The sequence below is a fragment of the Oncorhynchus keta genome, unplaced genomic scaffold, assembly GCF_023373465.1.
Source record: "Oncorhynchus keta strain PuntledgeMale-10-30-2019 unplaced genomic scaffold, Oket_V2 Un_contig_605_pilon_pilon, whole genome shotgun sequence".
Lineage (NCBI taxonomy): Eukaryota > Metazoa > Chordata > Actinopteri > Salmoniformes > Salmonidae > Oncorhynchus > Oncorhynchus keta.
The window spans coordinates 1-14,304 of NW_026288650.1; the positions used below are offsets into that span (position 1 = coordinate 1).

The window sequence follows — 14,304 nt, forward strand, 5'->3', positions numbered from 1 at the left end:
ATTGGATAGGGGAGGAGGGAGGAAGGGATAAATGGAGGGAGGAGAGGGAGAAGGGAGGGAAGAGGGGGAGAGAGAGCGAGTGAGGGATGAGGTAGAGATAGAGCGAGAGAGCGACTAGGGAGGGAGGGATGAGGGAGAGAGGGAGGGAGGGATGAGGGAGGGAGAGAGGGAGGGAGGGATGAGGGAGGGATAGAGCAAGAGAGCGACGAGGGAGGGAGGGATGAGGGATGAGGCAGGCAAAGCAATCAGAAAATATCAGCCGCAGCAGGGGGTCACCCTAACATAACACACACACACACACACACACACACACACACACACACACACACACACACACACACACACACACACACACACACACACACACACACACTGGGACAGACACACCATTAATGTAATACAGTAGCACTCGGTGTCCCTGTCGCTGTCTCTCTCCCTCTCTCTTTCTCTTTCTCTTTCTCTCTCTCTCTCGTTGAACCTCCCCCCTCACTCCCTCTGAGACTATGGTCGTTAACAGTAGTTAATAACTGACAGATACTCTGTGAGAGGAAACACCAGAACACCCATTGTCTAAAAGCAGCCGTGTCTGTGGTGTGTCAGTGTAGAATCATCTGGAAATGAACAGAACATGACAGTATTCTGCTTAGAGGTGACAGGACAGAGTTTTATACCGCCTCTCCTATACAATCTTTAACACTATAGTTGTCTGTCCTCTCTCCTTGCAGGCTCGGCCTCCACCCAGAGAACAGTGTTGTCTGCAGCCAAACCCAAGATCACCCTGGACCCTCACATACGCCTCAAGTCTGACAAACTGGACCTGGTGAGTCCACCTCTGCTCTCTGCCTGCCTGTTAGTCAGTCTGTCTGTCTGTCTGTCTGTCTGTCTGTCTGTCTGTCTGTCTGTCTGTCTGTCTGTCTGTCTGTCTGTCTGTCTGTCTGTCTGTCTGTCTGTCAATTCAATTCAATGGCTTTATTGGCATGGGAAACATGTGTTAACATTGCCAAAGCAAGTGAGGTAGATAATATATAAAGTGAAATAAACAATAAAAATGAACAGTAAACATTACACATACAGAAGTTTCAAAACAATAAAGACATTACAAATGTCATATTATATATATATACAGTGTTTTAACAATGTACAAATGGTAAAGGACACAAGATAAAATAAATAAGCATAGATATGGGTTGTATTTACAATGGTGTTTGTTCTTCACTGGTTGCCCTTTTCTCGTGGCAACTGTGGAATTTCACCCAGTAGATATGGGAGTTTCTCAAAATTGGATTTGTTTTCAAATTCTTTGTGGATCTGTGTAATCTGAGGGAAATATGTCTCTCTAATATGGTCATACATTGGGCAGGAGGTTAGGAAGTGCAGCTCAGTTTCCACCTCATTTTGTGGGCAGTGAGCACATAGCCTGTCTTCTCTTGAGAGCCATGTCTGCCTACGGCGGCCTTTCTCAATAGCAAGGCTATGCTCACTGAGTCTGTACATAGTCAAAGCTTTCCTTAATTTTGCGTCAGTCACAGTGGTCAGGTATTCTGCCGCTGTGTACTCTCTGTGTAGGGCCAAATAGCATTCGAGTTTGCTCTGTTTTTTTGTTAATTCTTTCCAATGTGTCAAGTAATTATCTTTTTGTTTTCTCATGATTTGTTTGGGTCTAATTGTGCTGTTGTCCTGGGGCTCTGTAGGGTGTGTTTGTGTTTGTGAACAGAGCCCCAGGACCAGCTTGCTTAGGGGACTCTTCTCCAGGTTCATCTCTCTGTAGGTGATGGCTTTGTTATGGAAGGTTTGTGAATCGCTTCCTTTTAGGTGGTTGTAGAATTTAACGGCTCTTTCCTGATTTTGATAATTAGTGGGTATCGGCCTAATTCTGCTCTGCATGCATTATTTGGTGTTCTACGTTGTACACGGAGGATATTTTTGCAGAATTCTGCGTGCAGTCTCAATTTGGTGTTTGTCCCATTTCTCACTCTCTCTCTCGCTCTCTCTCTCTGTCTCTGTCTCTCTCCCTTTTTCTCTCTCTCCCTTTCTCTCTCTCTCACTCTCTCCCTTTCTCTCTCTCTCTCTCTCCCTTTCTCTCTCTCTCCCTCTCTCTCTCTCTCTCTCTCTCTCTCCTCTCTCTCTCTCTCTCTCTCTCTCTCTCTCTCTCTCTCTCTCTCTCTCCTCTCTCTCTCTCTCTCTCTCTCTCTCTGTCCCCCTCTCTCTCTCTCTCTCTCTTCTCTCTCTCATATAGTCCCCTGTATCTCTCTTCCATTCTCTCTCTCTCTCTCTCTCTCTCCATTCCACCACCATATACTCCCCTGTATCTCTCTCTCCATTCTACCACCATATACTCCCCTGTATCTCTCTCTCACCCATTCCACCACCATATACTCCCCTGTATCTCTCTCCATTCTACCACCATATACTCCCCTGTATCTCTCCTCTCTCCATTCCACCACCATATACTCCCCTGTATCTCTCTCCATTCCACCACCATATACCACATATACTCCCCTGTATCTCTCTCTCTCCATTCTACCACCATATACTCCTCCTGTATCTCTCTCTCTCCATTCCACCACCATATACTCCCCTGTATCTCTCTCTCTCCATTCCACCACCATATACTCCTCCTGTATCTCTCTCTCTCCATTCCACCACCATATACTCCCCCTGTATCTCTCTCTCTCCATTCCACCACCATATACTCCTCCTGTATCTCTCTCTCTCCATTCCACCACCATATACTCCTCCTGTATCTCTCTCCATTCACCACCATATACTCCTCCTGTATCTCTCTCTCTCCATTCCACCACCATATACTCCCCCTGTATCTCTCTCTCTCCATTCCACCACCATATACTCCCCCTGTATCTCTCTCCATTCCACCACCATATACTCCCCTGTATCTCTCTCTCTCCATTCTACCACCATATACTCCCCCTGTATCTCTCTCTCTCCATTCCACCACCATATACTCCCCCTGTATCTCTCTCCATTCTACCACCATATACTCCCCCTGTATCTCTCTCTCTCCATTCCACCACCATATACTCCTCCTGTATCTCTCTCTCTCCATTCCACCACCATATACTCCCCCTGTATCTCTCTCATTCCACCACCATATCTCCATTCCATTCCACCACCATATACTCCCCTGTATCTCTCTGTCTCCATTCCACCACCATATCTCCTCTCCATCTCCATTCCACCACCATATACTCCCCTGTATCTCTCTCTCTCCATTCCACCACCATATACTCCCCTGTATCTCTCTCTCTCTCCATTCCACCACCATATACTCCCCTGTATCTCTCTCATCTCCATTCCACCACCATATACTCCCCTGTATCTCTCTCCATTCCACCACCATATACTCCCCTGTATCTCTCTCTCTCCATTCCACCACCATATACTCCCCTGTATCTCTCTCTCTCCATTCCACCACCATATACTCCCCTGTATCTCTCTCTCTCCATTCCACCACCATATACTCCTCCTAGGGATGGCTTTGTTATGGAAGGTTTGTAGATCTTGTATCTCTCTCCATCCCCTGTATCTCTCCATTCCACCACCATATACTCCCCTGTATCTCTCTCCATTCCACCACCATATACTCCCCTGTATTCTCTCTCTCCATTCCACCACCATATACTCCTCCTGTATCTCTCTCTCTCCATTCTACCACCATATACTCCTCCTGTATCTCTCTCTCTCTCCATTCCACCACCATATACTCCCCTGTATCTCTCTCTCTCTCCATTCCACCACCATATACTCTCCCCTGTATCTCTCTCTCTCCATTCCACCACCATATACTCCCCTGTATCTCTCTCTCCATTCCACCACCATATACTCCCTCCTGTATCTCTCTCTCTCTCTCCATTCCACCACCATATACTCTCCCCCTGTATCTCTCTCTCTCCATTCCACCACCATATACTCCTCCTGTATGTCTCTCCATTCCACCACCATATACTCCCCTGTATCTCTCTCTCTCCATTCCACCACCATATACTCCCCCTGTATCTCTCTCTCTCCATTCCACCACCATATACTCCTCCTGTATCTCCTGTATTCTCTCTCTCTCCATTCCACCACCATATACTCCCCTGTATTCTCTCTCTCTCTCCATTCCACCACCATATACTCCCCTGTATCTCTCTCATTCTCCATTCCACCACCATATACTCCCCCTGTATCTCTCTCTCTCCATTCCACCACCATATACTCCCCTGTATCTCTCTCTCTCCATTCCACCACCATATACTCCCCTGTATTCTCTCTCTCTCCATTCCACCACCATATACTCCTCCTGTATCTCTCTCTCTCTCCATGTATCTCTCTCTCTCCATTCCACCACCACTCCCCTGTATGTCTCTCTCCATTCCACACCATATACTCCCCTGTATCTCTCTCTCTCCATTCCACCACCATATACTCCTCCTGTATCTCTCTCTCTCCATTCCACCACCATATACTCCTCCTGTATCTCTCTCTCCATTCCACCACCATATACTCCCCTGTATCTCTCTCTCTCCATTCCACCACCATATACTCCCCTGTATCTCTCTCTCTCCATTCCACCACCATATACTCCTCCTGTATCTCTCTCTCTCCATTCCACCACCATATACTCCTCCATATATTCTCCTCCTGTATCTCTCTCTCTCTCCATTCCACCACCATATACTCCTCCTGTATCTCTCTCTCTCCATTCCACCACCATATACTCCCCTGTATCTCTCTCTCCATTCCACCACCATATACTCCCCTGTATCTCTCTCTCTCCATTCCACCACCATATACTCCCCCTGTATCTCTCTCTCCATTCCACCACCATATACTCCCCTGTATCTCTCTCTCTCCATTCCACCACCATATACTCCCCTGTATCTCTCTCTCTCTCCATTCCACCACCATATATCTCCTCCCTGTATCTCTCTCTCTCCATTCCACCACCATATACTCCTCCTGTATCTCTCTCTCTCCATTCCACCACCATATACTCCCCTGTATCTCTCTCTCTCCATTCTACCACCATATACTCCCCTGTATCTCTCTCTCCATTCTACCACCATATACTCCTCCTGTATCTCTCTCTCTCCATTCCACCACCATATACTCCCCTGTATCTCTATCTCTCCATTCTCCACCACCATATACTCCCCTGTATCTCTCTCTCTCCATTCCACCACCATATACTCCTCCTGTATCTCTCTCTCTCCATTCCACCACCATATACTCCCCTGTATCTCTCTCCATTCCACCACCATATATCTCTCTCTCTCCATTCCACCACCCCCCTGTATCTCTCTCTCCATTCCACCACCATATACTCCCCCTGTATCTCTCTCCATTCCACCACCATATACTCCCCCTGTATCTCTCTCTCTCCATTCCACCACCATATACTCCTCCTGTATCTCTCTCTCTCCATTCCACCACCATATACTCCCCTGTATCTCTCTCTCTCCATTCTACCACCATATACTCCCCTGTATCTCTCTCTCTCCATTCTACCACCATATACTCCCCCTGTATCTCTCTCTCTCCATTCCACCACCATATACTCCCCCTGTATCTCTCTCTCTCCATTCTACCACCATATACTCCCCCTGTATCTCTCTCCATTCCACCACCATATACTCCCCCTGTATCTCTGTGTGCCGGTAGTTTTGTCACGACGTCCTCTGCAGTTGTTTAGCAGTGATTTTAATCTAATCTTAATCTCACTCAGTCTGTGACTGACCCTAATCTAGCACAGTCTCATTAATGGGATTAGGCCCTGGCTGTGGCTCTAGTCCCTGCTCCCTGGCTCTAGTCCCTGCTCCCTGGCTGTGGCTCTAGTCCCTGCTCCCTGGCTGTGGCTCTAGTCCCTGCTCCCTGGCTCTAGTCCCTGCTCCCTGGCTCTAGTCCCTGCTCCCTGGCTCTAGTCCCTGCTCCCTGGCTGTGGCTCTAGTCCCTGCTCCCTGGCTCTAGTCCCTGCTCCCTGGCTCTGGTCCCTGCTCCCTGGCTCTAGTCCCTGCTCCCTGGCTCTAGTCCCTGCTCCCTGGCTGTGGCTCTAGTCCCTGCTCCCTGGCTGTGGCTCTAGTCCCTGCTCCCTGGCTCTAGTCCCTGCTCCCTGGCTCTAGTCCCTGCTCCCTGGCTGTGGTTCCTGCTCCCTGGCTCTAGTCCCTGCTCCCTGGCTGTGGTTCCTGCTCCCTGGCTCTGGTCCCTGCTCCCTGGCTCTAGTCCCTGCTCCCTGGCTCTGGTCCCTGCTCCCTGGCTCTAGTCCCTGCTCCCTGGCTCTAGTTCCTGCTCCCTGGCTCTAGTCCCTGCTCCCTGGCTCTAGTCCCTGCTCCCTGGCTGTGGTTCCTGCTCCCTGGCTCTAGTCCCTGCTCCCTGGCTCTAGTCCCTGCTCCCTGGCTCTAGTCCCTGCTCCCTGGCTCTAGTCCCTGCTCCCTGGCTCTAGTCCCTGCTCCCTGGCTCTGGTCCCTGCTCCCTGGCTCTAGTCCCTGCTCCCTGGCTCTAGTCCCTGCTCCCTGGCTCTAGTCCCTGCTCCCTGGCTCTAGTCCCTGCTCCCTGGCTCTAGTCCCTGCTCCCTGGCTCTAGTCCCTGCTCCCTGGCTCTAGTCCCTGCTCCCTGGCTCTAGTCCCTGCTCCCTGGCTCTAGTCCCTGCTCCCTGGCTCTAGTCCCTGCTCCCTGGCTCTAGTCCCTGCTCCCTGGCTCTAGTCCCTGCTCCCTGGCTCTAGTCCCTGCTCCCTGGCTCTAGTCCCTGCTCCCTGGCTCTAGTCCCTGCTCCCTGGCTCTAGTCCCTGCTCCCTGGCTCTGGTTCCTGCCTGGTACAGGGTTGCGTTGCCGGAGGGAGCACTTTAACATCGCACACAGACACAATGCTCTACAGCTTTACTGTACTGGTTAACTGTGGTGACAGAGACAGGGTTAGTTTGGGTTGAATAACACACAGACACTTTCTACTATGATCTCTCATGAAGACAGTATATTCTTTACAACAGAACAACAGAATATAATATGATATGTTTGAAGAGTGAGGAGAGGAGAGGAGAGGAGAGGAGAGGATGTTTGAAGAGTCATCTCACTTGTTTTATTAGAAAGGATGAATGCCAGGACATGGCAGAGAGCATGACCTGGGAGAGGAGAGGAGAGGAGAGGAGAGGAGAGGAGAGGAGAGGAGAGGAGAGAGAGGAGAGGAGAGGGAGGAGAGGAGAGGAGAGAGAGAGAGAGGAGAGGAGAGGAGAGGAGAGGAGGAGGAGGAGAGGAGAGGGGAGGGGAGGGGGGGAGGGGAGGGGAGGGGAGGGGAGGGGAGGGGAGGAGAGGAGAGGAGAGGGAGAGGGAGTAAGAGGGGTTAGGGGACTGAGGGGAGGGGACCAGGGGAGGGGAGGAGAGGGGATTTTGGGGATACTGTGACAAGGGGACTGGGGAGGGAGGGGAGGGGAGGGGATGGGAGGGGAGGGATTTAGAGGAGAGGATGTGAGGAGAGGAGAGGAGAACGAGAGGAGAGGAGAGGAGAGGAGAGGAGAGGAGGAGGAGAGGAGAGGAGAGGAGAGAGAGAGAGAGAGAGGAGAGAGAGAGAGGGAGAGAGGAGAGGAGGAGGAGAGGAGAGGAGAGGAGAGGAGAGGAGAGGAGAGGAGAGGAGAGGAGAGGAGAGATGTGTCTAGTGTAGAAAAGTTGTCTTCAGGACAACCAAGTTTAAGGAGAAGAGAGATTTGTGGTGTAATACTGCTGTTATACTGCCCCCTGCAGGATATGGGTCTTCAACCACACAGAAGAGGGTTTTATTTTGTAATACTGTGACAAGATGTACTGTCTCTCATACGCCATGTCCTCAGTGAGCAGGGATTTACCATAATGTGAGATTTAAATTCTTCTTAACGCTTTCTCTCCTCTGTCTCGCTCCCCCTCTCTTTCCCCCTCTCTTCCCCCCCTCTCCCCTCTCTATGCCCCCCTCTCTCTCTCTCTTTCCCCCCCTCTCTCCCCAACCCACCCCAGGCGTTGTCGTACCTGGGTCTGGACGTGACGGAGGAGAAGAGGAGGAAGCTGAGACAAAATCTTATCACTGACCCACAGGGAACCGTGTCCTACGGAGGTATACTGTCTCTATAGCTACCACACACCTACTGTCTCTATAGCTACCACACACCTACTGTCTCTATAGCTACCACACACCTACTGTCTCTGTAGCTACCACACACCTACTGTCTCTATAGCTACCACACACCTACTGTCTCTATAGCTACCACACACCTACTGTCTCTATAGCTACCACACACCTACTGTCTCTATAGCTACCACACACCTACTGTCTCTGTAGCTACCACACACCTACTGTCTCTATAGCTACCACACACCTACTGTCTCTATAGCTACCACACACCTACTGTCTCTATAGCTACCACACACCTACTGTCTCCATAGCTACCACACACCTACTGTCTCTATAGCTACCACACACCTACTGTCTCTATAGCTACCACACACCTACTGTCTCTATAGCTACCACACACCTACTGTCTCTATAGCTACCACACACCTAGTGTCTCTATAGCTACCACACACCTAGTGTCTCTATAGCTACCACACACCTACTGTCTCTATAGCTACCACACACCTACTGTCTCCATAGCTACCACACACCTACTGTCTCCATAGCTACCACACACCTACTGTCTCTATAGCTACCACACACCTACTGTCTCTATAGCTACCACACACCTACTGTCTCTATAGCTACCACACACCTACTGTCTCTATAGCTACCACACACCTACTGTCTCTATAGCTACCACACACCTACTGTCTCCATAGCTACCACACACCTACTGTCTCTATAGCTACCACACACCTAGTGTCTCTATAGCTACCACACACCTACTGTCTCTATAGCTACCACACACCTACTGTCTCCATAGCTACCACACACCTAGTGTCTCTATAGCTACCACACACCTACTGTCTCTATAGCTACCACCACCTACTGTCTACATAGCTCTCTAACATAGCTACCACACACCTACTGTCTCCATAGCTACCACACACCTACTGTTCCATAGCTACCACACACCTACTGTCTCCATAGCTACCACACACCTACTGTCTCCATAGCTACCACACACCTAGTGTCTCCATAGCTACCACACACCTACTGTCTCCATAGCTACCACACACCTACTGTCTCCATAGCTACCACACACCTAGTGTTTCCATAGCTACCACACACCTAGTGTCTCCATAGCTACCACAAACCTACTGTCACCATAGCTACCACAAACCTACTGTCACCATAGCTACCACAAACCTACTGTCACCATAGCTACCACAAACCTACTGTCACCATAGCTACCACAAACCTACTGTCACCATAGCTACCACACACCTACTGTCTCTATAGCTACCACACACCTACTGTCTCTATAGCTACCACACACCTACTGTCTCCATAGCTACCACACAACTACTGTCTCTATAGCTACCACACACCTAGTGTCTCTATAGCTACCACACACCTACTGTCTCTATAGCTACCACACACCTACTGTCTCCATAGCTACCACACACCTAGTGTCTCTATAGCTACCACACACCTAGTGTCTCTATAGCTACCACACACCTACTGTCTCTATAGCTACCACACACCTAGTGTCTCCATAGCTACCACACACCTAGTGTTTCCATAGCTACCACACACCTAGTGTTTCCATAGCTACCACACACCTAGTGTCTCCATAGCTACCACACACCTACTGTCTCCATGGCTACCACACACCTAGTGTCTCCATAGATACCACACACCTACTGTCTCCATAGCTACCACACACCTAGTGTTTCCATAGCTACCACACACCTAGTGTTTCCATAGCTACCACACACCTAGTGTCTCCATAGCTACCACATACCTACTGTCTCCATGGCTACCACACACCTAGTGTCTCCATAGATACCACACACCTACTGTCTCCATAGCTACCACACACCTACTGTCACCATAGCTACCACACACCTAGTGTCTCCATAGCTACCACACACCTACTCTTAACATAGCTACCACACAACTACTGTCACCATAGATACCACACACCTACTGTCACCATAGCTTCCACAAACCTACTGTCACCATAGCTACCACAAACCTACTGTCACCATAGCTACCACAAACCTAGTGTCACCATAGCTACCACAAACCTACTGTCACCATAGCTACCACAAACCTACTGTCACCATAGCTACCAGACAACTACTGTCACCATAGCTACCACAAACCTATTGTCACCATAGCTACCACAAACCTACTGTCACCATAGCTACCACAAACCTACTGTCACCATAGCTACCACAAACCTACTGTCACCATAGCTACCACAAACCTACTGTCACCATAGCTACCACAAACCTACTGTCACCATAGCTACCACACACCTAGTGTCTCCATAGCTACCACACACCTACTCTTAACATAGCTACCACAAACCTACTGTCACCATAGCTACCACACACCTACTGTCACCATAGCTACCACACAACTACTGTCACCATAGATACCACACACCTACTGTCACCATAGCTTCCACAAACCTACTGTCACCATAGCTACCACAAACCTACTGTCACCATAGCTACCACAAACCTACTGTCACCATAGCTACCACAAACCTACTGTCACCATAGCTACCACAAACCTACTGTCACCATAGCTACCACTGACTTCTTGAGTACGGGAACAATGGTGGACATATTGAAGCAAGTGGGGACAGCAGACTGGGATAGGGAGAGATTGAATATGTCTGTAAACACTCCAGCCAACTGGTCTGTGCATGTTCTGAGGACTGTCTGGGACGGCAGCCCTGCGAGGGTTAACACGCTTAAACATCTTATCCACTTCGGCCACGGAGAACGAGAGCCCAGAGTCCTCGGGAGTGACCTGTGACGGTGGTGCTCTGTTATCCTCAGAGCTGGCACAGATTTTATTCACAAGCTACTACATAGGCTATAGGGGTTCTGATTGGCTCCTCTGTGTTTTATACAGAGTATAACTTTTCTTATGCGTTTGTTGTCGCCGGGCAGACTTTGTTGAGGCCACACGCAACGTCTACCAAGAGAATCTGGAGGAGGCGGGACTAGGGCAGAAAGAGTTCATGTTCTCCTATCACGAAGCAGCTAGCTTGATGGACACCTCTGCCTTCCACTCCCCGGTAAGAAAACAACATTGACTTGTGCTTCTTGTTTCAAAGTACTGGGTTTATTAAGTTCTTGTTATGGAGTCCTTGAGGCTCCTCCTGACTTTGAGGCTTGTGTGACTTAGTGAAGTTTGAGTTGGCGAAGAGGATTTACAGACGGTGTTTCTCAGAGGAGATTTACACCCTGCAGCAACACAAGGGAATCATCAAAGATGTCTTTAAGAGCTTCATTGTGACTGTCCCTGTCTCACACACACACACACACACACACACACACACACACACACACACACACACACACACACACACACACACACACACACACACACACACACACACACACACACACACACACACACACACACACACACACACACACACACACACACACACACACACACACACACACGCGCACACAGTCTTTGAGAGCTGCCTTCCTCTAAAACGTCCATTGTAATGTTCCCTGTCAGATGAAGGGTGTGCTTCTCACATCATTGTATGCGTGAGAGTGTGTGTGTGCATGGGGTTTGTGTACATGGGGTGTGTGTGTACATGGGGTTTGTGTACATGGGGTGTGTGTGCAGAGTGTGTGTGTGCATGGGGTTTGTGAGAGTGTGTGTGTGCATGGGGTTTGTGTACATGTTTGTGAGAGTGTGTGTGTGCATGGGGTTTGTGTGTGTGTGTGTGTGCATGGGGTTTGTGTGTGTGAGTGTGTACATGGGGTGTGTGTGTGTGAGTGTGTGTGTACATGGGGTGTGTGTGTGTACATGGGGTGTGTGTACATGGGGGTTTGTGTACATGGGGTGTGTGTACATGGGGTTTGTGTACATGGGGTGTGTGTACATGGGGTGTGTGTACATGGGGTGTGTGTACATGGGGGGTGTGTGTACATGGGGTGTGTGTACATGGGGGTGTGTACATGGGGGGTGTACATGGGGTGTGTGTACATGGGGGTGTGTGTACATGGGGGTGTGTGTACATGGGGTGTGTGTACATGGGGTGTGTGTACATGGGGTGTGTGTACATGGGGTGTGTGTGTGGGGTGTGTGTACATGGGGTGTGTGTACATGGGGGTGTGTGTACATGGGGTGTGTGTGTACATGGGGTGTGTGTACATGGGGTGTGTGTACATGGGGTGTGTGTACATGGGGTGTGTGTACATGGGGGTGTGTGTATGGGGTGTGTGTACATGGGGTGTGTGTACATGGGGGTGTGTGTACATGGGGTGTGTGTACATGGGGTGTGTGTACATGGGGGAGGTGTACATGGGGTGTGTGTACATGTGTGGTGTGTGTGTACATGGGGGTGTGTACATGGGGTCCCTTGTGTACCTCATTGCTGTGTATCAGACCTTTGATTCAGATTCCTACAGTAGTGAAGAACTGGAGCACTTTCAGGCGGAGGTGAAACAGCTGCAGAACCAGATTGGGTCCTGTGTCACATCTCTGTGGTGTGTGTGTGTGTCAGTGGGTGTGTGTGTGTACAGTGTGGGTGTGTGTGTACATGGGTGTGTGTGTCATGGTGTGTGTGTGTACATGGGGTGTGTGTGTACGCTGTGAATATCATATTCAATTACATGGGGGTTTTTAACACTCATCTTAGTAGTGTTATAACCACTGGCTAAACTAATAGCTTTTCTCAACATAATTCATCACTTTTTAATTTATAACTAAATATAATGTCAATGTAATAATAAATCATACTGAAATGAAAATGTTGAACAAATAACATAATATATATTTATAGTTATACTGAACAAATATATAAATGCATCATGTAAAGTGTTTCATGAGCTGAAATAAAAGATCCCAGGAATGTTCCATACGCACAAAAAGCTTATTTCTCTCAAATGTTGTGCTCAAATGTGTTTACATCACTGTTAGTGAGCATTTCTCCTTTACCAAGATAATCCATCCACCTGACAGGTGTGGTGTATCAACAAGCTGATTAAACAAAATGATCATTACACAGGTGCACCTTGTGCTGGGGACAATAAAAGGCCACTCTAAAATGTGCAGTTTTGTCACACAACAAAATGCCACAAATATCTCTAGTTTTGAGGGAGCGTGCAATTGGCATGCTGACTACAGGAATGTCCACCAGAGCTGTTGCCAGATCATTTAATGTTAATTTCTCTACCATAAGCCGCTTCCAACATTGTTTTAGAGAATTTGGCAGTACGTCTAACCTCACAACCGCATAACCAGCCCAGGACCTCCACATCAGGCTTCTTCACCTGCGGGATGGTCTGAGACCAGCCACCTGGACCTACACAACTGGCTTCTTCACCTGTGGGATGGTCTGAGACCAGCCACCTGGACCTACACAACTGGCTTCTTCACCTGTGGGGGTGAACCAGCCACCTGTAAATCAGGCTTCTTCACCTGTGGGATGGTCTGAGACCAGCCACCTGGACCTCCACATGGCTTCTTCACCTGTGGGATGGTCTGAGACCAGCCACCTGGTGTGTGTGTCAGTGTGGTGTTCTTCACCTGTGGATGGTCTGAGACCAGCCACCTGGACCTACACATCAGGCTTCTTCACCTGTGGGATGGTCTGAGACCAGCCACCTGGACCTACACATCAGGCTTCTTCACCTGTGGGATGGTCTGAGACCAGCCACCTGGACCTACACATCAGGCTTCTTCACCTGTGGGATGGTCTGAGACCAGCCACCTGGACCTCAACATCAGGCTTCTTCACCTGTGGGATGGTCTGAGACCAGCCACCTGGACCTACACATCAGGCTTCTTCACCTGTGGGATATGAGTCTGAGACCAGCCACCTGGACCTACACATCAGGCTTCTTCACCTGTGGGATGGTCTGAGACCAGCCACCTGGACCTACACATCAGGCTTCTTCACCTGTGGGATGGTCTGAGACCAGCCACCTGGTTTACACATCAGGCTTCTTCACCTGTGGGATGGGAGACCAGATACCTGGGACATCAGGCTGGTGTTCACTGTGGGATGTCTGAGACCAACCTGACCTCAACATCAGGCTTCTTCACCTGGGGATGGTCTGAGACCAGGGGACCTACACATCTGGCTTCTTCACCTGCCACAAATATGGGTTTTTGAGGTCTGAGACCAGCCACCTGGACCTCCACATGCTTCTTCACCTGTGGGATGGTCTGAGACCAGC

The 14,304-nt window shown here is 49.5% G+C and overlaps 1 protein-coding gene across 1 annotated transcript; it reads left to right on the forward strand.

Moving 5' to 3' along the window:
* Positions 1–725: 725 nt before the first annotated feature.
* LOC127925662 (syntaxin-binding protein 4-like) lies at positions 726–12,783 on the forward strand (the record flags this gene model as incomplete). Its single annotated transcript, XM_052510666.1, has 6 exons — positions 726–820; positions 6,780–6,908; positions 7,978–8,074; positions 11,047–11,174; positions 12,509–12,609; positions 12,765–12,783. Coding segments are annotated over 6 exons (569 nt in total), but the record flags the coding sequence as incomplete, so codon positions are not given.
* Positions 12,784–14,304: the final 1,521 nt, after the last annotated feature.